The following is a 25,203-nucleotide window of genomic DNA, read 5'->3' as shown; positions in this document are numbered from 1 at the left end:
TAGGGGAATAAGACGAGGGAGGAGTCAAGGGTCACTGCCTAACAAGTGCAATGAGAGATGGTCCTCTGTAAGAGTCCCCTTTCTCCTTCCTCAAGGGGCTGCAGGAAGGGAGAGGAGGGGCAGGTCAGAGACAGCAGGGAGAAATCCAGAGGCCAGGTGGCAGTAAGGAAACCCCGCCCCCGGATCCAGCCCCGCCTCCGACTCCACCTCTTCTCCCTCTTCCCACCCACCCCGCAACCGCAGCTCATCCTCCAGGGCGGAGAGAGGTGGCATTTGAGTCCTCCGGTATCCCAGCAGGCAATGCAGCCTAGAGATGCTGACAAAGGACTGGAGGGAGCAGTCGCAGCTGCTTTCCGAGGACCCGGTGTTGCCGAGGTGAGAGTCCCCCACCGTCCCGTCACCCACTTCCTCCGACTTCGGGAAGACGTGGAAGTTACGTTGCCAAGAGACCCCGCGGAAAGAATGAGCTGTACCCAAACCCCGAGCTTGGCTCTGTGACTGACAGCCGGGCTCCGTGGCGCCGGGACGCGGGTGGGAGGTGGGGGGAAGGCAGATGGAGTCCTTTCTGCCCCATCTCTGACTGTCAGTTGCCCCGCCGCCCGCGGATCTCCGCCCCCGGGTGGGGCTGGCGCGTGTGTGTTTCGCTTTTGCCCGGGCGGAGGCAGCTGGCTCTGGATCCTCCCGGTGCCTGCCCGGCAGAGTTCGGTTGCCCCGGGGATGCGACTCCAGGGACGACTCTTTGGCGGATGTTTCGAGGAGGGCTGGGGGAGGGAGGTGGACTCCCTGTTCGGGATGACACCATCCTCGTCCTTCCTCCAGTCCAGCGGGTCCCCGCGGCGAGCAATTGGAAGGAAATCGGCGGGGCTGGAGCGAGGCGTCCCGGGATGGCTGGAGGGCGATGAAAGCGGGGTGGAGAGGCTGGGAGTGAGAGCAAACGCCTTCTTGAAATGATTGGCGGGGGATGTAAGGGGTACGTGGCCTGTGTCTTCCCCCTTCCTGGACCTCCGCACGGATCCTGATGGTTGCACCAGCTGCTGGGCTGTAAACAGGCTCACATGACCGGTTTCACATGGAGCCGGCCGGTGTGGGGACGAGGGCTGGAAAGGCTGGGCCCCGGGCTGGTGGAGCTGAAGTCCTAGGATGGATCGTTTGAGACTCCCTCCTCAGCCTTCCAGCCCTTCGTCAGTGCTCTGTGGTGTCCCCTCTGGGTAAAGTAACTGACATCTGTCCTCTCCGGACTGAAGTAGCATTTCTGCCCCAGTAGAATCGAAGAGACCTCACTTCGGGGAGCGAGAGGGAAAATGTTAAGTGAAAAAGGTCCCGGATTTTTGTTTACATTTGAGGGAACTAAGAGAAGGACGGAAACCTGAAAAATTGGGTCCTTTGGATCTTGCCTAAAAAGCAGTCCTGTACTTTCGGAATGCATTGTGTTCTTAATGTGAATTCCAGACAAAAATCTACTTCTTCAGGCAGGGCGCACATGGGATTTAATATAGTCTTGATGGTGAAAATCTTGTCCACTTGTTTCCTCTAAGTGCCGGGAAATCTCTGCCGAGAAAATATCATACACAGGATATTGAATAGGGAGTGGACACCAACTTTTAGATTACACGTATATTTGGTTATAAAGCAGTGGGAAGTTTGGAAAACAGGAAACGGGGCCACATGTGCCTTTCAAGTTGTTCACGTCTACATATCCAAACAGGATTCGAGATTAAACTAGTTTCTGAAGCATTTCTAGAACTCTCAAAATAAGAGGTTTACTCAAATACCAGGATATTTGAAAATTTGGAATTCCCTTTATTTGGATTCCCTCTATTTATAGAATATAATTAAATGTAATGGACAATATTCAGTACAGAGTTACCATGTTATAGGCAAAGATAGAAAATAGAACAAATAGCTTATAACATAATGCATGTTTCTCCCCTTAAATTGTTCATGCACGTTTTCTTCCTAAATTTTTTATTTTCAATTTTTTTTCTCATGGACCTTTTACATATAACTCCAATTTCTGAAAAGCAGAAAACAAGAAACTGCAAGAAAAGCTTCCCATTCCTCTAATAGCCCAATGAAGTAATTTGTTATTCTTTTTCTGATTTTAAAAAGTTTAAGATGGAAAATAATTTAAAATCTTGTCTGAAACTTAGATTATTAGTGTTCTGAATCTTGTTTTGCCACCTTGTAGCATTCTGGAGAATCTTGCCCTACAATAAATAGATTAAGTGATTTACTCTTTGAGGCCCTCCATTTCCTCATGTGTAATATGAAAGTTTTGTTTTAATCTCCAGAGCCCCTAATGGCTCTCAAATTCCATAAAATGGTGTAGTTTTTGATTGGGCACTATTCTTGGATAAAATAAGCTGGTCAAATAAGGCAAGATGTTGGTATCCACTAAAAGGAACATGCAGTAAGTAACAAGAAGTACCCAGAATCCTAATAGAAATAGGAACTGCATTCTGCAAAATTCTCATTAGGTAAATTAACCGTATAGGTTGACCTGTACCTGTCTCTCCTCCTCTCTATCAGGGAATTGAAGATTGCCTCCGCTAAACATTAGAAATAACAGTTCCATCTGACTTTCTTGATCTTCAGGGCATAGTACAAAGTCTTATTCTTTGACTCATTCCAGCTTCTTCCTGAATTAAGTGGGCTATGTGATCAGTGATGAAATTAGAATAAAAAGACAGCTCTAGCAGGGTCTTACCTTGGCAGTACCTTGATTAGATCACCAGAACCAGTATCTGGTTTTCAGCTTTTCAGGGTTCAAAATTACATTTTGCCAGCACATCTAGAAACTATCAGTCAGTCTCAGGGATTGATCCATACGAACCAAACTCACAAGAGATTTCTATGTTAATATGAATACCAGTTTATTAATAAAGGGAGACGTAGAACTGCCAAGCAGACCAGAGATTCATGTACAAGCCAGGGCACCCTTTGGTCTTGACACTGTGGGAACACATAGAAATTGCTCTTGACCTCCCCTTTTTTCTAGGGTCTGTGTGGACCACTTCTTAAAACACTTAGTAGCTGATACAGTTGACAAAATTATAGCTTGCTTTTATATAAAAACCATTTTGGTTATACCTTTGTATGGATATACCCTAGTCACCTGATTGAACTTGAGCCACCTGAAAAACATCTCTGAAATCTGTTTCCTCTCCATTCCTCCTGCCTTAGTGTAGGCCCTCATCTCTCCATGCCACATTCATTCAATATTTATTTATTTTTTACTGTAACTACTTTGGAGTCAGGCGCTGTGCTTGACGGGTCAATGGCAACCAGTTTCCTACTTCAGATCATATCCAGTCAATTCCCTGCTTAAAATCCTTCCGAGGTTTCCCTTGGCCTGCAGCAGTGCTTCTCAAAGCATGGTGTGCATCAGAATCATTTGGAGGGCTTATTAAAACACAGATGGCTGGGCCCCAACCCCAGAATTTCTGATTCAGTAGGTCTGGGGGGAACCCAAGAATCTGCATTTCTAGCAAGTTTCCAGGTGAAGCTGCTGCTGCTGCTAGTCTGGTACGACATTTTGAGAAACACTGGCATCCAGAATCAAGTCTAAAGCTCTCAAACTTGGCTTACAAGATTTTCACCATCTGCCTCCAGCTTACCTTTCCAGCCTTCTCTCTTGCCGCTCCCCCATACGTGCTATTTTTTAACCATAAGCAATGCCAAAGCTCATTTTAAGAGTCCCTTTCATGCCTCCACACATACTCTTCCCTGGAATTCACCCCCCTCTCCCTCCACTCCTACTGCAAACCCCTATTTAAGGCAGACTGTCACTTTCTTTATGCTCCCAGAGCATTTTGTATCTATCAGCATTTTAACACTTGTCACATCTTATCCTAATTACTATGTATATCCATTTTTCCTGCTAGACTCATTTAGGAGGGCTGAGACCATGATTTCATCTTTTCTCCATATGCTTTAGCACAGTGCCTGGTATATAATAAGTGCTCAGTAAATGTTTGTTGAAATAATTTGTGATTCTGTAACTTCTGAGAGTGCTCTATGTAGCAACATATGTATTTCCTATAATGAATTAATATAGATTTTCAGAATTGCACATACATCATGAAATAACTGAAGACATTGGGATAGTGTAAAACAAGGGTTGGAAAGAACTAGTTTGAAAGAAATGTTTTAAAAAAGACATTATTGGAGGGCATCCTTATTTCTTTTATTTATTTATTTATTTATTTATTGGTCGCGCTGCGTGGCATGCGGGATCTTAGTTCCCCAACCAGGGATTAAACCCATGTCCCCTGCCGTAGAAGCTCGGAGTCCTAACCACTGGACTGCCAGGGAATTCCCCATCCTTATTTCTTTTAAACCTTCAAAGGTACACTACTTAAGTTTTACGTCTTACATACGTAATAGCCTAGCACTACATATCATTGATAGCAGTCAATCTCATTAGTAAGATATCAAATTATACAAAAAACCCTTGAAATTGTATAAAAACAAAATTGCCTAATATGGAGCAGTGAACCATTTGAAAATATAGCGTGAACATTAGAACATCGCTTGTGAAAGAGCCGATTTTAGGAACAGACCAGCCATTAAAAAGCCTAATAGACGATACTGGAAACTCAGAGATGAGGAGAGCTGACTTTATGAAATGGGAAGGAAAGAGAGGTTTTAATACCAGTGAGAGTAAAGCAAAAGAACATATTGCTCTTCACTATTTACTATGCAGTTGGCCATTGGCAAGGACTGCACCAAGTATGGAGGAAAGAGATAGCCCCTGTGCCCAGATAAAAGGGAGCTGGGCCTGGAGGTGGAGCTGGGAACCCTAATCAGTAAACACAAGAGCCAGGCACAGGTAGTAAGTAGCTGGTGCACTGTAGCCAAGCAGATGGGTCACTAGTTTCTGGGAGAGGCTGTACTTCAAATCATCCTTAACTGTTTCAAACTTTGAACCACTTCGGTGCAAGAATCCCCAAGGATCACTTATTTCATTTTTCTTGCAGCCTCCTCTCCCCCAGATAAGGGCGGGGCGGGGCGGGGCGGGGCGGGGCGGGGGTGGAGGGCAAATGACCATATGGTTTGCAAGGGGTTTCTATGCCCTTTAAGTCTCCAGGTTTTGAATCTTTGGGGATAAAAGATCTCGAAACTCCCCTGTTTATCTCAGAGCCTTATCTTTCCCTTCCTCTGGTCCATCCGAAGTGAGGAAGACAGAGAAAATGATCACACTTGGGGTATTGGTCTCTCTGGACTGATGGTGGAAAGTGTGGGTGAGGATTTCAGTGTGTTGAGGGTTTTTTTTTTTTTTTTTTTGGTGGGAGAGTAGTTTGCAGACTGGTCACAAGGTGGTGTGCACACATAAGGTTTTCGCTCAAGTTTCATTCATGTTTGCATTTCTGTGCTTTGGGATCAGGAAAAGGATGAGGCAGTCTCCTGTACCACCAGCTCCCAGCGGTTCTGTCTCCCTGTTAAGTCAGGGGTATGTCAGAGCCTCAGATTTCTAAACCCTGCTGGCCCAGTTGGGCACGAGGAGGCAGGGAAGACGAGGAGAGGGAAGTGGGAGGGAGGGAGGAGGGGAGAGGCAGCTGGGAGTGTCGATGCTCTCCGTTCTCCTCTGACTGCAGCCCATGGCAAGCAGCCACCATAGAGATACTGTTCCTCTAATTGGGATCGGTTGCCTCTCTTTTGTGGATGAAGGGTGTTCAGCTATGGGGAAGGGGAATGTTCCTTGATGGAGGAGAGTTATTAGTGGATACCTGTAGATTAACTGCTAAGTTCAGTATCTTCTTTTTTTTTTTTTTTTTTTTTGTTTAAACCCAGATTTATAGAATTGCCATTACATGATGCTATCTTTTATTTTATTTAATTTATTTATTTTTGTCTGTGTTGGGTCTTCGTTTCTGTGCGAGGGCTTTCTCCAGTTGCGGCAAGCGGGGGCCACTCTTCATCGCGGTGCGTGGGCCCTGCACTATCGCGGCCTCTCGTTGCGGAGAACAGGCTCCAGACGCGCAGGCTCGGTAATTGTGGCTCATGGGCCCAGTTGCTCTGTGGCATGTGGGATCTTCCCAGACCAGGGCTCGAACCCGTGTCCCCTGCATTAGCAGGCAGACTCCCAACCACTGCGCCACCAGGGAAGCCCAAAGTTCAGTATCTTCTAAGTGCCTAACACTGAGCTTGAGTCTTTGGATGCAAAAAACAAAACAAAACAAAACAAACAAAAACCCCACAGAAAAACAATACGGCATTATGACTGAAATCTGGGGAGTCACAATTAGTCCACACAAAACAAATGTCAAAGTATTCACTCTATCCAGTAAGTACATTAAAAAACAATGTAATAAAATTAGTGAAATGCTTGTAGATCAGAACAGTAGCAGAAGGCCATAAAGAGGGGACATTTGTACTAGGCTTTGAAGAATGTGTAAAATTTTGGTGTCCAGAGAGGAAGAATAAAATAAACCTTGGTTATTATCACCCTAATGAATAGTTACTGACAGCCATAGCTCTGCTTTCACAATCAGGAAAAGAAAGTGTGCGCAACTTAGTAAGTGAAATTGTCTCTCAATTTTTTTTCTCGATAAAACTGAAAAGGAAACACATGCATCAAGACTTGAATTTTGGATCATCCTTTGAGAACTCTTCTCTTCTGGAAAAGCAGGGGAATTTCCTAGAGATGAGGGCATGTGTTGCCATCAGCATCAGGGAAGCAGGGTTTTTTAAAAATATTTATTTATTTATTTATTTATGGCTGCGCTGGGTCCTCGTTGCTGCGCGTGGGCCCTCTCCAGTTGCCGCGAGCGGGGGCCCCTGTCTCCTGCGGTGCGCGAGCTTCTCATTGCGGTGGCCCCTCCCGTTGCAGAGCACGGGCTCCAGGCGCGCGGGCCTCAGTAATTGTGGCACGTGGGCTCTAGAGCGCAGGCGCGGTAGTTGTGGCGCACGGGCCGAGCCGCTCCGCGGCGTGTGGGATCTTCCCGGACCAGGGCTCGAACCCGTGTCCCCTGCCTTGGCAGGCGGACTCCCAACCACTGCGCCACCAGGGAAGTCCCCGAAGCAGGGTTTTTGAACTGAGACGCAGAGGAGATGATTATCGTGTAGGGAAGTGCGAGTCTGGAGACCAGAGTTCTGCCACCAATATCCTGTGCAACCTTGGGTAAGACCCTTAACCATCCTGGGCCTGTTTTCCTTGTTGGTAAAATAAGAAGGGTTAGGAGCTGACATCCTTTGACTCTGTGTGTGCTTGACTTTTGGAAAGCAACCTTATTAACTGATTCACAGTGAGGTTTTACCGGCTTAGTGTATAATCTCTCTCCAGAATTTTTGCACTCTTATCATTTTGCAATATTGACTAGAGCAAAGAGAAAGTGTTAGTCTCCGGAAAACCATCAATTAAAGGCAGGTATCATGCTCCATCATGTTTGTTGGCAGAGTCTGTATTATTGCACTGGTGACCTGGTGCTAATTTCTCCCTAATCTCCTCTGGTTGGAGTTTGGGAGGCAATTTATATCTTAGCCAAGATAAGTGAGAAATGGGAACACAAATTCGAAAAGAGATAGTAAACTGCTCAAAAATGATTCAACACTTTTAAGATGGTGACTAGGGGACAGACAGCCTATTCACAATTCATGGGAAAATATTCAACTCATAAAGAGAAAGCTTCAAAATTCAAAAATAAGAATTGCTACTAAGCCATCATTTAAAGCTAGTAAAATTTCTACTCTGACCTATGCCAACTAACTTCCTGAGGTTAGAAGCAAGAGTTTAGCACTTGTTCTGTGTGTTTAATTTTGACTCCCCAGCCAGCTTTATAAACCATCTCATACTCCTTTGTAAGAAAGTGTTACATTTTCCTAAGTTTTCAAGTCATCTTAAATAAATCTTGGTTCTTCCCATTGTAATGAGTTTCTGTTGCATATAAAATTATTTTAAATAATTAAAAACTCATTCTATTTAACACATAGTTTAAGGTTTTCAATGTTATTAAAAGATCATAAATGGAAAATGCAATCAACAGATTTTTCACACATTGTTTCTAAATTCCTTCTTATGTTTCAAAACTGGCACCTTTTTGGAACTTCCCTGGCGGTCCAGTGGTAAACACTCTGTGCTTCCACTGCAGGGGGTATGCATGCCATGTGGCACAGCCAAAAAAATAAAATAAAAATAAAAGTTAAAAAAAAACCTGGGACCCTTTTCAAATTAGCCTCTAGTAGAGTTGTTGTTTGAGTCAACTTTGTTTTTTTTAGTTTTGAATTAGGTCTTCATGGGGTTCAGAACTCAAAAGATTTAAAAGGGTATCCAGAGAAAACTCCCCTCTCACCCCTGTCCCCAGCCATTCAGTTTGTCTTTCCAGGGGCAGCCCTGGCTGTCCTTCCAAAGATATTTTACCCATACCCAAGAAAATAGGTTTACATAGTCTTTTATCTTCCTTTTCTACACAAATGGTAGCATACCCTACTCTCTGCATTGCACCTTGCTTTTCTCACTTAATACTGCATTTGAAGATCAGTCCATATCCACACCACACAGAGAGCTTCCTCTTTCTTCTTGACAGATAGCTGGTATCCCAACGAATGGCTATATCATACTTTACTTAATGAATCCCCTATTAATGGCCAGTTGGGCCGTTTCCAATCTTTTGCTATTGACAACAACAACTAGCTCTTACTGCGTGCCACGCTTCGTTCTATGTGCCTCACATAAATTATTTTATTAATCCTCAGTGCTGCAAAAAAAAAAAAAAAAAAGCCCTGTCACATATATGATTTCACACAAGGGGAATATTTATGCCTGAGAAATTCCTAGAAATAGAACATCTAGATCTGAGGGTTAGGTGCATTCAATTTTGGCAGGTATAGTGGTTGTACCAACTTATATTTATATCCCCGCCAGCAATGTAAGAACATGCCTGATTGCTCCCACCATGTACTATCAAACTTTTTGATTTTTGCCAATCTGACAGGTAAAAACATGTATTTCAAGTATAGCTTTAGTTTGTATTTCTCTTGTGAGTGAGGTTACACATCCTTTTGTAAGTTTAAGAACAATTTGTATGTCCTTTTCTATAAAATATTATAGTGTTTGCTCATTTTTATATTGAGTTGTCTTTTTTAATGATTTGGAGGTCCTCTATATATAGTAGGGCAATTAGACATTGCCTATGATATGAATTGAAAATGTTTTTTTGGCTTTACTTATAAAATTTTTTGCCATGCAGAACTTTAAAAGTTTTTATATAGTTGAATTTATTAATAGTTTTTGGTTCCTGGTTGTTAGAAAGCCTAAGATTATTAAAAAGAGTTTCCATGGTTTCTAGTGCTTTTATGCTTTTGGTTTTTTTATACATTTAAAGCTTTGATCCATTTGGAATTTACCATAATAAAATTCTGGAATTTTATAAGGAGTGAGGGATAAACTCAATTGTGTTTGTAGATGGATACCTGGTTTTATCAACATTTATTGACTGAACTATCTTCCATGAATTAGAGATGCCACCTTTTTTTAAAAAAAATTTTTTTAAATTTATTTTTGGCTGCGTTGGGTCTTCGTTGCTGCGCGCGGGCTTTCTCTAGTTGTGGTGAGCGGGGGCAACTCGTTGGTGCAGTGCGTGGGCTTCTCATTGCGGTGGCTTCTCTTGTTGCGGAGCACGGGCTCTAGGCGTGCGGGCTTCAGTAGTGGTAGCTCGCTGACTCTAGAGCGCAGGCTCGGTAGTTGTGGCGCACGGGCTTAGCTGCTCCGCGGCATGTGGGATCTTCCCGGACCAGGGATCAAACCCGTGTCCCCCGTACTGGCAGGCAGATTTTTAACCACTGCGCCACCAGGGAAGCCTGAGATGTCACCTTTTATCATAAGCTAAATTCTCACCGTAACTGAGTTTTAGAATAAGACGTTGAGTATTATTCAGTGATGCCAAATTTGGATGTTCTATTCCTGGTAGCCAAGCTTACTAAGAAAGTAATTGTAGAGCTTATCATTTTCTATTGAAAAAAATAACATGCCAAACTTCTGAGAGGACATTATCCAAATAGAAATATGTATGGCTCTTAGGAAAGAAAAGAAATTCATGGCAAATAAAAACTCAGAATTAAAATGATTTAATCAGATGCTTTTCAGAATAACCTTAGTTTTATTTTATTGAAATGGCCAGTTAGTTTGGTATAGTGGAAAGAATACTGGACTATGAGAGGCCTGCTGGCATTTTTTTTATCTCCCTTGGTCTCTTCCTAATTTAGTAATAACAACAAATACTTAGAACAGCGCCTTGCCTATAACAAGTGCTAAAGGCTTTACATAGATCAGTTCATTCAGTATACGTAATTAATAAAGAATTTGTAATCTGTTGTGAATTAAACAAATGTAAAATATTATTACTAATAAATATGTCTATAGGCGCTTTCAGCTTAGTCAAAAAAACCCAAAAAACAAAAAACAACCTAACACTGTTATGGGCTACATGCATGCTGTAAAGTATACAAATAGAAAGTGGAATCTGGGGCAGCCTGTGGATGATGACCTTACCAAGGTTCTCCCTTACCTTCACATTCCTGTCTTCACTTAGGCTGATCCCCAGGTCTCAATGCCCTCCCTACCTACTTCCCCCAGCACAGAAGCTCGTATCCTTTTCTTTAAGGGCCACCCCAAATGTTGTCTCCTGGCCTCTCTTCCAGGTAGAATTATTCATGCAGTCTTCTAATTCCCTAGCGCTTTATATACAACGGTATGCATTATAATAAAGGTAGCTTAAATATTTATTTTGTCTCCTCAATTATACTTGAGTTTCTGGAGGGCAGGGCCTGTGCATTATTCATTTTTGTATCTCTGTGCAGCTCTTGACATAGTTCCTGGCCTATAATGTTCAGCTGAGAGAGAAGAATAAAAATTTGCATACATGATTATACAGTATCCTATTTGATAAAAGTGGGCAAGGCCTCAATCAGAATCTGAGCCCCGATAGCTGGTAAAAACCAAACAATGGTACATCAGAAACTAACACAACATTGCAAAGCAGTCATACCACAATAATAATTAAAAAAAACAACCAAACAATGTAACCATTTGTTATATTTCTCTCTGAGTGTATGAGAACCTGAGTGCAAAGTATTAAATGGATTTTGGCCTACTGTATTTTATAGGTGTGATCTACAGGGTGAAAATCAGACATTTTCTGTGACTGTATGTTTTAGCTTTCTCATTTTATTTTAAAAAGCCACACTTAGGACGCTAGCTAAATAAGAATGTTGTTGATCAAAATTAGATTAGGAGATAAATACAGAAACATTACTTATCAGACAGGCTACAACTCTCTGGAACATATTCAACAACCCCAGAAGAAATCCAAAAAGGTCTCTGAAGTTGGAAGAAAATAGCTCTCATGAAGTCTGTGTACGTGATGTAGGAGGGGAGGCACGGTGCCACTTGCGTGCCAAGGCCTGCTTACTGACTTTGAATTTTCATGGAAAACTCCAAGGACTGCTTAGCAAGTTTGGATATGCGTCTTCTTTTCAAGATATTTTTCCTTGTCTTGGGTTTTGGTAGAAAAAATGATTAAGAGAACTCTTCCACCCATGCTACCAGAAGGCACTAACTAAAGCATTGTTGAAATGAGTGTTAAAAAAGTGAGTCTCGTGTGTTTCCTATGTAAATCATGGACGCTTACTTTGTTTTATATTTTATTTTCATCTTTAAGAATTCTGATTGGCTCACATAAAATCAGTTGTGACAAAACTTTTTTTTTTAATCTGAGGTTTTAAATGAGTGACATCCTTTTGATCTCACCTTTTTGAGGGTGATTAATTTTAAGTAGGAAGCCTTCTTTATCATAGGTTGATATCCTGAATGTGAAAGGAGCAAGTGTAAGTTTCTTTGCATAGTTTGGTAGAAGCTGTATAAGTAAGCCAAGCGGAAAAGTCAAAAGGCATGTTGAAATGATTTGGGGACTGTTATAATGCATGCTAACCATGCTAGTCATAGCTAGCTCATGATAACAGGTATCACTCAGCTTGCTTTTTCTCTTCTCTTTCCAGATTGCCAAAATGCTTTGGAGTTTTTAAGTGATTTTAAGAAAAGCCCAAAATAGATTTGAGACTGTAAAAACTGAAGCGCAGCAAGGGGGATTCAGTGCCAATGCATCAACAAAAAAGACAGCCAGAGTTAGTGGAAGGAAATCTTCCTGTCTTTGTGTTTCCCACAGAGCTGATATTTTACGCGGATGACCAGTCAACACATAAGCAAGTGTTGACGCTGTATAATCCCTATGAGTTTGCCTTAAAGTTCAAAGGTGAGTCTCCTAGGTGTGTTTTCTGGATTTTCACTACTCCCTACTAATTTTTGACTTGTAGAAACTAATTTTTTAAAAAACACTAATGGCCATTGTGACTTTTTCTTTCAGTTTTGTGTACTACTCCAAATAAGTATGTTGTCGCTGACGCTGCAGGTGCAGTAAAGCCTCAGTGTTGTGTGGATATGTAAGTCACAACCACTTCCTGGTAACATGTTTTCAGTGTGTTCATATTTATGTGTTTCACTTGAAAAAGATCTTTTCTTGAAGCTGCTCCCACATAGGCCTTCATTATATTTTGAATTTTTGCTGAGAGTTTGTCTCGCAACATACTTTTTAAGAAGTTTCTAAGAAATTCTAAACAGGTTGGCCAAACAATAATGCATTATGTTGGAGCTGATGTGTTTGTTAATATTTCCACGAACACTTCCTCACTGTTGTGCTTTTATTCATAGCAGGGAGATTTATGGAGGCAACATTCTAACTTATTCCTTTAAATTTCTCTAGCTATAAGAGGGAATTTAGCCCTCTTTGGAACATCTTGCTGTTATAGTGTCATTTGTGGAGCTAATAATACTATGCTCTCAGAACAATGGTCATATAAATTCATCTGAAATGATTCAGCTAATAAAACTGAAAGTCTATACAAACAGGAAGCGAGTGTGTAACTACTCATCTGTAAAAGGTTATCTGAGCTCTTCCAGATAACTTCGTCTTAGAGTGTCAGATAAATGATTGTTTGTTCAAGCTGTTCATATTTAATTTTCACTTTAGAACTAGTGGTGACCAGATGGATCCAATGACCAGCCCTTAATTTAAGCTACCAAGTAAACTGTATTTGTTTAAATCTTCCGTTGAGAATGAGAAGCAGAAGTCTTTTCTCTTGCATACATTTTCATCATCTCAGAGCCATAAAATGATGTATCTTTGAGGACGTGTTTTTGCACATTTCTTTTGATTTTCGTTCAGTACGTAATAAGCACGGACTATTGCAAAGAAATATAGTCTCTTGCCTAATCAATGTGTTACCTTTGACCCAGTTGTTCTGTGTTCTCTATTAAGAACGAAGTAAAATAAATGGCACTGCAGATAACTTGCATAAAATTTATAGTACTTTATATACTCTTTCCAGAGAAATACAGAAATGCATTGTAAGCCTTCTGTTGCATTGGTCTTACTGTGTTACCTACTTACTCAATTGCTTATTTTTGCCTTCATGCACGGACTTCAATTTTAAGTGTAGGTGAGGTTTGTTATTTTGTTACTTGAACAATAAAAAGTGGCAATAGGAATTTATGAGACTTTTGTGGGGAGGAAACAATTTCACATATCCTGTTTAGTGAATATTGCTGTACACAGATAGCCAGGAAAAAATGTCATTGCTAAAAAGAATTTTCTTTACCTATCATTCTTTTCTTTACCTATCATTCTTTTACTTTTCTTTACTTATCATTCTTAAGATGACTCTTATTCATCAAATATTTCAGAATTACCCATTTCTTTTTGGGTTATACTGTGATTTTTTTTTAAAGTATCACTAGCAAATTTCTGTATTTGAGTATTTGGTTATAGTCAGTTAATATGTATGAAATCTCTTGCTGAATTCTGCTCGACAGGCCCCCAGAAACCTAAACAGCGTGTTCTTTTTTAATGTTTCCAGTGTGATTCGTCATAGAGATGTTCGATCCTGTCACTATGGTGTGATAGACAAATTCCGTCTCCAAGTTTCCGAGCAAAGCCAGAGGAAGGCTTTAGGAAGGAAAGAGGTCGTGGCTACTCTTCTCCCGTCGGCAAAAGAACAACAAAAGGAAGAAGAGGAAAAAAGAATAAAGGAACATTTAACTGAAAGTTTATTTTTTGAGCAGTCGTTTCAACCAGGTAGTCTGGATTGTTTTTAAAGCCCTTTTGAGGTCTTACACATTTCTTACTTTAAGAGAATCAGGGAGCAAAGAATAATTACTAGAACAATAACCTGCCACTCTAAACCTAGTCGACTACTTCAAAAGTGAACGTAGAGATCAGGTACCTAGAATCGAACAAGAGGCCTAGAGCTGGCCTTTCAGCGGAGAGAAGGGCTCCCACTAGATGAGGCTGTAAGGAGAGGGCAGTCATTGCCAGAGCCTTTTCAATCTATAAAACCTGAGACTGCAGGCACTGTACTTTATAATGCTAGCACAATTTGGCAATTCTATACTTTTGTTTCTGTGACTTTCCTATATCCTTTCTCATTTAATTAATTCGAAGAAGGAGAGAGATTGTGTTTGGCAATAGGCCAAGCTTGGTGCGCTGTTCATATTATTTTGAAAAAAAAAATCTCATTAAAGTTGAAGTTAATTAAACTAAGTAGATTATAATATCCCCTGTGGGCTATTAATTGAATCCCTCTCCATTCCTCATTTCCTTCCAGCTTAGATATTCAGGAGTGTTATGATATATTCTTTCAACAGCGACACTATCCTCATATTCAACTCTTGGACGTCATTCCGCCTCCCTCTGAACTTCTCATTATCTCCCTCCAACCCTATTATAAGGGGAGGAAGATAAAATTTTCCATAGAAAAGCATGGAAACTTTTTGACCGTGATATATGAATGTGATAGCAGCTGTCCTTGAAATGGCAACATTATATATGAGGGATTAAAAACCATCTACTTGTCATTACATTAATTCATAGATCTCTATCAGTTTGTTCATCTTAGAATGTTTATCTCGACAAGACAGGGAGTAATGCCTCTTTGATTTACTGGAGCCAAGTGTCTTCTCATTCCATGCAAGGAGTGCCCAGATTTTCTGGTGATACCGAGACTAGGAACTAGGTAGTAACTAGTAGATTGTTTTCTTCTCAGCAACTATTATTAACCGACAGGACCAGTTTTTCATGTTTCGAAGCTGAAAGAGAATCTCTGTCAAATGTCACTTCGATGTCCAATCAATACTGTGAAGTTGACTTATAAATAGATATGAAATGCAAGATTCCTCTTTTAAAATGCCTCCTGTAGAACAAGAAAGGCCATTTGAGCATTTGGTTTGGGGTGTTAATTTTATAATTTAAAGTAAAGTGGTCGTTGCAGATCATTTTGGTATTTAACAGACTGGTTTAATGCCGAACAATAATAAGGGTTAAAAGTTTACTGCTTTATATATATATTTTTTTCTTTTATTTTTAAATTGTTAGAATTCAAGCGAAAATCATCCTAAAATACAAATGTGTATTAATTGAGCATTTTATTCTTATTTTATTTTTATAACGAACCTTTGTATCTGAAGTACATTAGAGAATTCTTCTAATTGTAAAATTGGAGTAGGTAGATGAATAGAATAGGTGATATTGGCATAGCACATGGTGGTCTCTGTTTTGGGAAAAAAAAAACCCACACACCTCTCTAAGCCATCCTGGTCAGGAAGCTCAAGGAAGGCAGACACCTTATTTGTCTTGTTCATCATTATGTTCACCTTATTTGTCTTGTTCATCAAGTTCATCACTTGTTCAGCACAGTGCCCGGCATACAGTGGTTACGCAGGAAATATGTGCGCGGGCCTCACTAGGAAGGCTGGACTTCTCAGCTGGTAGGGTCGGCTGGACTGGTTTTCTTTGTCTTACAAGGTTTCCACGGTCCCCGCTAGTCTCTAGAGCAAGGGCGACAGCACACGGTAGAGCTCCCCGCTCCCCGCAGGTACAACAATGTTGTGAGGGTCTCTCTGTGAGTTTAGCTGGAAAAATCGTTGGAGGCTGTATCGTGAAAGATTTGGATTTTAAAATGTGGTGAAAGGCAGTACAAATGAGAAATTTCTTCTCAAGTTATGTATTATATAAAAAGACATATAGTAGTAACAAATTAAAAAAAGCAACCAGCACCTATAATCCCACACACTTAACAGATCTGCTTACATGTGTTCCACGTTACTTTCTAGACCTCGTCTATGTGCATAAATACAATTTTATATATATATATATATATATATATATATATATATATATATATTCTTTTTTTTTCATTTAACAGAAATTGAAGAGAAACCCACAAAGCATACTTTCACAAAATATCAAAGCCCAGGTCATTAAAAAGTTATTTTAAAAAGATTCAGCTGAATCTTAGAGGGTTTGTCTTAATTACATTATTAATGAACTGCTATGTCTATGCCAGGTTTGAGCCAGTGCTCTCTGGCTTAAGAAAACTACGTTCTTTATTATGGTTTATAATAATAAAGAATTGAAACTGACCTAAAAGTCTTTTAGGGGATTGATTAAATTACGAATATTCATAAGATGGAATGTCAGGAAGACATTTACAAGGATTTGATAGAATGGTAGATAGTTATATATTGACATAGAAAGAGGTTCGAATATATTTCCAAGTGAGAGAAAAAAAGTTATAGAACAGTATGTATAATATGGTCTCATTTAAGTAAAAAATCATTTTACGTGTTTATATGGGCATTTATAAAATCTGAAAGGATCTATACCAAGCTGTTAACAGTGTTATCTCTAGGAGGATGGGATTACAGAGGAACCTTTATGTTTTCTATATCTCTAAAATTTTTACAACCCTGTAGTATCAGAAAAACTTTCCACTTTGAAAAATGTCAAGCATTTATGTGAATGTTTTTGGAATTTCTCTAAATAGTAAAAATTCCTTGACATAATCTTTACTGTGGGTTTGCATTGAACAGTGTAGTTGTCATAAATATTTTCCTTGAAAACCTACCTTTGCAACAAATATAAATATAAAAGTACTACATTCATTAGCGAAAGACAGACTTGTTTTTAGGCATTTATGCTATTGTTTCATCTCAAGCAATAATCACTATAAGATTTGAATTTGTTTGCACCTGTCTGTCTTTGGTGAGGCTCAATTAAACTTCACACAACAGCTATGGTATTAATAATTTAGAAAAGCTGCATCTAATAATAAAATGAACAGTGTTATTTCATTAATAAAACACAAAGATTGTGTTGCTGTTGGCTATTCCTTTTAATGAAAGGAAGGGTAGTGGGAAAAGCCATATGACAGAAAATGCTGGTGGGTTTCTTAAAAATATGGGTATGAATATTGTACACACACAACCAGAACTGTAGAATAGCAGGCCGATAATAAATATTTTTAAATTTTATTTTATTGTGGTAAGAACACAACATGATATCTACTCTTTTAACAAATGTTCGTGTACAATATAGTATTGGTAACTATAGCCACAATGCTGTACAGCTGATCTCTAGAACTTATTCATCTTGTATAATTGAGATTTTTATGCCCATTGATTAGCAACCCAGCCCCTGGCAACCACCATTCTGCTCTCTGATTCTATGACTTTGACTATTTTAGATTCCTCATATAAATGGAATCATGCAGTATTTGTCCTTCTGTGATGGATTTATTTCATTTAGCATAATATTTGCCTGACATTGTTTCTGCTGCTTTCTTACTTCTATGCTATAAATGGGGGTAGAGTGGAAGGCAAGAATTTTCATAGGCAGCTTTAGTAACATTAAGGTAGAACCTTTTTGCCGCCTTAACACTTTCAAAAATGATAGCAGGATGCTGCAGGTATTAGGACCAAACCTGTCTCGAGACCTACCAAAGATACTCCCAGAAGGTAGTGGAGCTCTACTGCAGTGGGCTCCAAAATGCAGTACACACAAGCAATGCATTGGGGGTATGGGAAGAAAATGCCAGAACTTCAATTTCTATCTATTTTTAGCCCATTCTCTGCACAGATAATACATGCTTGAACACTTTCTACGAATTCCGGTGGGATAGTGGGGAAAGGATGATGACCACTGTTCTCTTCAGTAGGAACTCACTACCTCACATTCCATCCTGTAATGGGCTTCCAGATAAGTCCAACAGATAAGGCCCCACGAAATGGGAAAGATGGGGAAAGAATCAGAGCTAAGTTAGACAAAACCAGAATCCTGGTGAGTGGTGGCCAGTCTGTGTGAATGAACTTTTGTCTTAAGTTGTTTTTAGAAGCAAGCTCAGGGATTTTTATCTTTTTACAGAAAACAGAACTGTCTCCTCAGGACCTAGTTTACTAACTGTCTTCCTGGGAGTGGTGTGTATTGCAGCTCTGATGCTTCCCACGCTGGGGGATGTGGAATCGCTGGTGCCTCTCTACCTCCACTTAAGTGTCAATCAAAAATTAGTGGCTGCTTATATCTTAGGTAAGTGTTTTAAAGATGCATTGGGGCATATGTGTAGGCAATTTGTTTTCTTGAAAAGAATAATACATTGTTCTTTTATTTATTCCATTCTTTCTTCAAAAATTCTCTTCTGGACTAAATTGTGTCCTAAATACTTGCAAAATACATTTGTAAAAACATGAGAATTGGGCTTCCCTGGTGGCGCAGTGGTTGAGAATCTGCCTGCTAATGCAGGGGACACGGGTTCGAGCCCTGGTCTGGGAAGATCCCACATGCCGCGGAGCAACTAGGCCTGTGAGCCACAACTACTGAGCCTGCGCGTCTGGAGCCTGTGCTCTGCAACAAGAGAGGCCGCGACAGTGAGAGGCCCGCGCACCGCGATGAAGAGTGGCCCCCGCTTGCCACAACTAGGGAAAGCCCTTGCACAGAAACAAAGACCCAACACAGCCAAAAATAAATAAATAAACAAATGTGGGGTTAAAAAAAAATTTAAAAAAAAACAAAAAAACAAAAAAACATGAGAATTATGGAAACACTAACATTAAACTTCAGTAAGCCAAGGATTCCTAACCTGAATCAAGGCCCAGAATCTTTAAATGGCTTGCCCAAGGTCTATTGATTACAGTTGATTCTCTTCTTAAAAAAGTTATTTAAAATTTTAATACAGTTTTTAAAGGTTACTTTCCATTTACAGTTATTACAAAATATTGGCTCTATTCCCTGTGTTGTCTAATATATCCCTGAGCCTATCTTACACCCAATAGTTTGTACTTCCCACTGCCCCACCCCTATTCTGTCCCTCCCTGTGTAGGCAGTTTTTATGGCCTGGAGTGGTAGTGGTGGCCTTTATGTGTGTGTGGGGTGATGGTGGTGGCTTGACTTTTTTTAAAAGAAAAACAGATTGCTTCAAAAGCACGTTGAGGTAAAGTGCATTTTAAGATTTAATTGTTGGCTCACATTTAGTTCTTTTCAGCTTGTTTATCTAGTACCTGATACTGTATTTTTCAGTTATTTTCCTTTTGCTGATTTACAATGGTATAAAACATGTATAAAATGTAAAATGCATACATTCCATGATACGGCATTTTTACTTCTAGGAATTGATCCTAGGGAAACATACAAAGCGCATACAGTGATAAAGATGAACAGGGCAGCCTTGTTTAATGTTGTGACCCTTTCTCTTTAAACCAGTTCCCTTGTTTCCTGTTGAATCATTCTTTCAGTCATCCTGGCTTGAAATCTTATAATTAGTTCAAATGAACAAACATTCATTCAGTACCTACCATGTGTCAAGGATTAGGGTTCTGGTGATGAATGACTCTCCTCATCGTCTCCTCTCACCTCTTCTGAGGTGCCAACCCTTTTCAGTATTCTCTCTCAGAATTCCTCGGTGTGCTCCCTTTTTTAAAATTTCCAAATTGTCTTCTAAGTTGTCTCCAACTTCTGTCTGTGTCCCTCCTATTCCTGTTCCTCCCCTTTACCCCCATTATCTCCCCCCACAAATCATCCATCACATTACTGTCAGGTTGATTTCCATCCTGTGTTGATTTCACCACCACCACTCCCTACTCGACAACCTTCAGTGATTCCCCATAATCCATAAAATGAAGTATAACCCCATAGTTTGGCATTGAAGACTCTCCACACTCTGAGTCCTCTCTGAGTTACTCTTGCCTAGCTGCTTCCCTATGTAAATTCTTGATTAGAGTGCATTAGATTATTTACTGATCCCCAAAAAGCTCATCTGGAGCCCCGGTCCTACCTCCATGCCCTTGTTCTTGCCATTCGCTCACCTGAAATGCCTGCCCATCATACTGTTCTATATCTTTCCTGTCCATCTTTTAGGCTTACTTCAGCTTGACCTTTTGGGGGACCTTCTCTGACTGCTCCAGTCCTATGTGATTATTTTCCTTCTCTGTACTTTATCACTCACTTTTTAAAAACCACTCATTTAGGACTGAGGATATTCTTATATTATTAAATTTTTTTATGGTTTTATGTATGGAGTCTCTTCAAAAGAAACAAGCTAAGCAGAAATACTGTGCTTCTGTCTCTTTGTGGCCTTAGGGCCCTGGGATACAAACAGGCTTGCATTGTTTTTGTTGATGAAATTAGCAGGCTTTACTGACACTTTAAAATGCCATGTCTGCTATTATTATAGTTGATGTGACTGGATAAAGTGAGAGATATATTTGATGGTTAAAAAATTAGCTACGGCCAGACATTAGTGATTGCATTAAATCTATCCGATGACTGCCTATTGCTGTAAATTGGATTTCTTCTGTATAGTAGCAGCTAAATTCAAGTTGATTTTGAGTTCTTGGTAGAGTGCCTGCCTATGTGCTGTGTTTTATTTGCTCATTGAGGTGTAAACAATTACTTATTGAATGGAAGATTTTGTAAAATGCATGTCCTTAACTGTTCTCCAATTTTTTCTTTCAGGTCTTATCACAATGGCTATACTTAGAACATGAGCAAGGAATTCACTTGACTTCTGAAGTAAATTTATCTTGAAAATATGAATGTGGACTGCCTTTTATCTCTATTTCACCCCATTAACATGCTACAAACTATTGATTGATTTACAATCATTGCAAATGTATAATATATATTTTAAATTACTCTATAATTTTATTCCAAGGACTCCAGCACATTATGTTACAGACAGCAAGGAAGCTTCTGAGTGACACTTAGGAAATTTTTTGAAGAAATTCTTTTTATATCTAAGCCTACTGTGCAAAAGACTTTAATTAAGACATTTGTTATTTTCTCATCTTTTTTCTAATTCACTTTGATTGTTGAGGTCATGTGTCCTTTAAAGGCCTAAAAGAGCAAACTGACCAGCCTGAAAATAAAATTACATTTATTTCCTAGCTACGAACATCAATGTTACTATATAAATTATGCCTTGTCCTCTATCATTATATACAGTCGCCATGGTGTTTCTAAAACAAGAGTTTTACAGTTAATGTGTAGAAGGTAAAAAAATGAAAAAGCATAAAGTACTGAGGGATCGTGTTTATCTTAGGGTCTCACAGAAGACAGGACATATTTAATTCATCTGGTGAACTACAGGATAGGTTGTGGTCCAGCCACCAAGAAGTAGGGTGACCATTCTGTTTGGTCTAAGAATTCTGAGGGAAGGTAGGCATTTGTTTAGTTAGTTGGTACACCTGGCTTTACCTCTGGATAATGCTTTATGTTAATAGGAGGAAAAATCACTTTATCTTTTCTCCCCAGCCCTTTGCCTGACTGTAAGCTACTGGCCCAGATTGGGACTACCAATGCCAGGTGGTTTATGTGGAGATGATTTTTCACCTTTAAACTCTAAGCCAAGTATAAAAAATCCTTAATATCTGTGTCTATTTTTTATCAGTCACTGAGACATTTTTTAAGTTTGTATTTATTATTAAAACAACTTTACCAAAAAAAGTCCCCAAAGCACAACTATGTACATTTCTTTATAGCCTCTTCTGATCTCTAACATATATATGCAGTTTTAACTCTTATTGTTATAGTAGCTGATCTTTTGACTTAGGATTTTTATCTGAGAGCACAATGTATTGAGTCTCTTGAAAATCATCTTCCAGATCTTTTTACAGAATGAACTTATGCACTGCTACTGTAGTATTCTCAAGGGATATATGTAAACACGAGATGTACGCCTGAGGTTGGGTTTTGCAGGAAACAGTACTTTGCTTCTAAAGTAAAAGCTTTTACTTATACTCTTTCATAGAAAATCCTCATTGTTTAACCATTTGGGGAGCATAAATCATTAAATGGATCATGTCTGTACGTTGTGTAATGACTAAAAAGCACATAAATGTAATCTATTTTGAACTTTGTTAAAAAAAAAAAAACCCTTGTGTTTGAAGGTTATCCTTCTTTCTCTGTCCATCTCAAGTCGCGCGTGTGTGTGCGTGCGTGTGTGTGCGCGCGTGTGTGCGCGTGTGCGTGTGCAGGTGCACGCACGTGTGTGTGCATGTGATAACACATTGTACAGGACAGAAATTACTTTAAAAAAATAAAAGAAAATGGAGACCTAAGTTTCACAACGATTGACACATTTTGTTTCGGTATATCTCTGAGGAACTCAAAGTCTCCTGTTTCCTAAAGCTGTCTCCTATTCCTGTGAGTTAAATAAGCAAAAATAAGAAGTGAAATCTGTGAGCTAAAATGTCTTAAATTTTTTAATTTACCAAAGGAGTTAATTTGTTTTTACAGTTTTTGAATAGGTAACAGTTATGTGCTTCAAAAATCAAAAACTATAAAAAGGTGAAAAATCTCTCCGCGCCATCCCTGTCCACACAGCTCCTTACAAGTGACCACTTTTATGAGTTTATATACACTTCGTTTGTTTCTCCAAATATATATTCTTATTTTAATGCTTTTATATATAAATGGTAACATGTTCTACATACTGTACTGCACCTAGCTTTTTTCTACTTAACGCTATATCCAGGAAGAACTTTCTATATCAGTAGTTAAAGAGTATCCTCCTTCTTCTTATTACAGCTGCATAATATTTTGCATGGCTTATAGCATAATTCATTTTACCAGTTCCTGACTAGTTCTACCAGTAACGCATGAGAGTGCATTCCACAGTCTCATTAGCTATGTGTTTTGCCTATCTGATAGCTGAGAAATGGTATATCCGTGTAGTTTTAATTTTTATTAACTTAAAAGTGAGGTTGACCAAAAAAAAAAAAAAAAAAGTGAGGTTGACCATCTTTTCATAGAGCTTATTTGCATCTTTGGTCCCCCACCCCCTGCTTTCTGGTGGGTGGGTGGTTTTTTTCCTTATTGGCTTGTAGGAGCTCCTTGTGATATGAGTTGCAAATATTTCCTTTCAGTTTATCATTTTTCTTTGACTTTGCTTATGGTGTCTTTACCATGCAAAACTTATTCTGGAGTCGTTGAATTTATGAATCTTTTATGACTTCTGGATTTTGAATCATAGTTAGAAAGCCCCACTCCAAGGTAACAAATCATAGATACGCACATGCATACAAACACCAGTTAGAAGATATAATGTAGAGAATAGTCCATTTACAATAGCAAAAAAATTAAATTTAAAAAACCTAGGTTTAAACTTAAAGTCCCAAAACTTTTATAAGGGAAACTAAAACACTCCTAAAAAAATAAAAATAAAATAAATAAAATAAAACACTCCTGGGAAACACAAAACTAGACCTGAACAAATGGAAAGACATCTGGGATGTGTAGTCTTAACATCATAAAGATTTCCTATCTTTCTAAGTTACATAAATTTAACATGATCCCAAAAAGAATACCACAAAGTTTTGGTATTTTTTTTTTCACCTAGACAGGTTGACTCTAGAGTTCATATGAAGAAATAGCATAGCTAGGAAAACTTGAAGAGTAAAGGGAGAAATTTTTCCAGAAATTAAAACTTTTATATAACTCCAATAATTCCAATAATGTGCCATTGGCCTGTGAACAAACCAATGGAAAAGAATTGGAGTACACAAATAGACCCAAATACATCCAGGAATTTAGATAAAGGTGTCATCTGCAAACAGTGGAGAAAAAAATATACTGGTCAATAAATGGCATGAAAACTGGATAGCCACCTAGAAAAAAAATTGAAGTTGGATTGATGCATTCCACCGGGATAAACTCCAAATGGATCAAAAATTTAAATATAAAAAGATGAAACCATCAAGGTGCTAGACAACAGAATGGGAGAATTAATTCCTTTATAATCTTGGAAGGGGTTAATTCTGGATGACTCAGTAACAGTATTTCATATGAAAGAGTAAATTCATAACCAATGTCTCCCCTGGGCAGTAGGAGACTCCCCTCCTCAGCGTGTAACTTCCCAGTTTTGTAAAAGGACCGCCCCCAAATGAGTTTTCAAAGTAGATCCCCAGAATCATAAACCGGTTGGATTTTTCCCTTTTAGAGATTACTTGATTCAACTCACGTTCTCCCGTTTAATTCAAACGTGCCGCATTTTGACACGATACAATCAACAAGAACTGGGTGACCGGCAAGTGATCGTACACTGTGTCTGCACTGTGTAGATTGGCAGCCCACATCCGAGTGTGTGGTGGCACCTCAAATAGCCTTTGATCCAATTCAGTGCTGAAGTGCCTGGCACACCCCACAAATGCTGTAGGAGCTGGAGAGGCCTGAACTGGTCTTAAACGGTGGGCTGACTCATACACAAAGAGTAGCGGGGTTCACAAGAAAAGGCAAGGATAAATGTGCCACGAGGTGAGGTGAGTTGTTTTGAAACGATTTCCAGGGAGATATTTGAGACTGTGATTGTGTGTGCCGTTATTTCCTGTCTACCATGAAGAAAACTTCTTTTCTGCCATGATTAAAGGGGCTGAACACAGGCTAGTGAGGAAGGAACCAAGCTTGCCAAGGGGCCACCGGCATTACAGAATTTAATCAGGGACATGGTAAAGAAGTTGTCATCGTGAAAATGAATATGATTCATCTTGAAGGCAGCTAGCAGACAGGAAACGCACAGCAAGAGGCATGGCAATAGTTGTAATTATCTGTCACTGTAGGTGTTTCTGCCGCCTCGAAATCGTTAGGCCTGCACAATTCTGCCACCCGAATTCACTTCAGAAGGGGTTATACAAAGTCAGCGTGTAAAGCTTCAGGTTTCTAGTAGGGATTCTGGAAACGAGTGTCTCCTCGACGTTTTCATTCACCGAACAATTAAGTAGAAAGACTATATAGCAGCTGCTGAGGAGACACCTACAGAGTTTCAACGTGAACATGGAAACAGAACTCTGAGGTTTCAAAACTTTGCTATTATAAAAGAGATTGAAGATTT

At 39.5% G+C, this 25,203-nt stretch overlaps 1 protein-coding gene across 1 annotated transcript; it reads left to right on the top strand.

Moving 5' to 3' along the window:
• The first annotated feature begins 236 nt into the window (after positions 1 to 236).
• On the top strand, positions 237 to 22,435 carry MOSPD1 (motile sperm domain containing 1). The gene is made up of 6 exons (XM_061178500.1): positions 237 to 375; positions 11,995 to 12,248; positions 12,360 to 12,435; positions 13,909 to 14,126; positions 18,249 to 18,410; positions 20,832 to 22,435. The coding sequence occupies exons 2-6, from the start codon at positions 12,095 to 12,097 to the stop codon at positions 20,861 to 20,863; spliced, it is 642 nt and encodes a 213-aa protein (XP_061034483.1). The 5' UTR covers positions 237 to 375; positions 11,995 to 12,094; the 3' UTR covers positions 20,864 to 22,435.
• Positions 22,436 to 25,203: the final 2,768 nt, after the last annotated feature.

This window comes from Eubalaena glacialis, chromosome X (genome assembly GCF_028564815.1).
Source record: "Eubalaena glacialis isolate mEubGla1 chromosome X, mEubGla1.1.hap2.+ XY, whole genome shotgun sequence".
NCBI lineage: Eukaryota > Metazoa > Chordata > Mammalia > Artiodactyla > Balaenidae > Eubalaena > Eubalaena glacialis.
The sequence above is the reverse complement of the archived record's forward strand: the minus strand, read 5'-3'. Positions and strand labels throughout refer to the sequence as shown.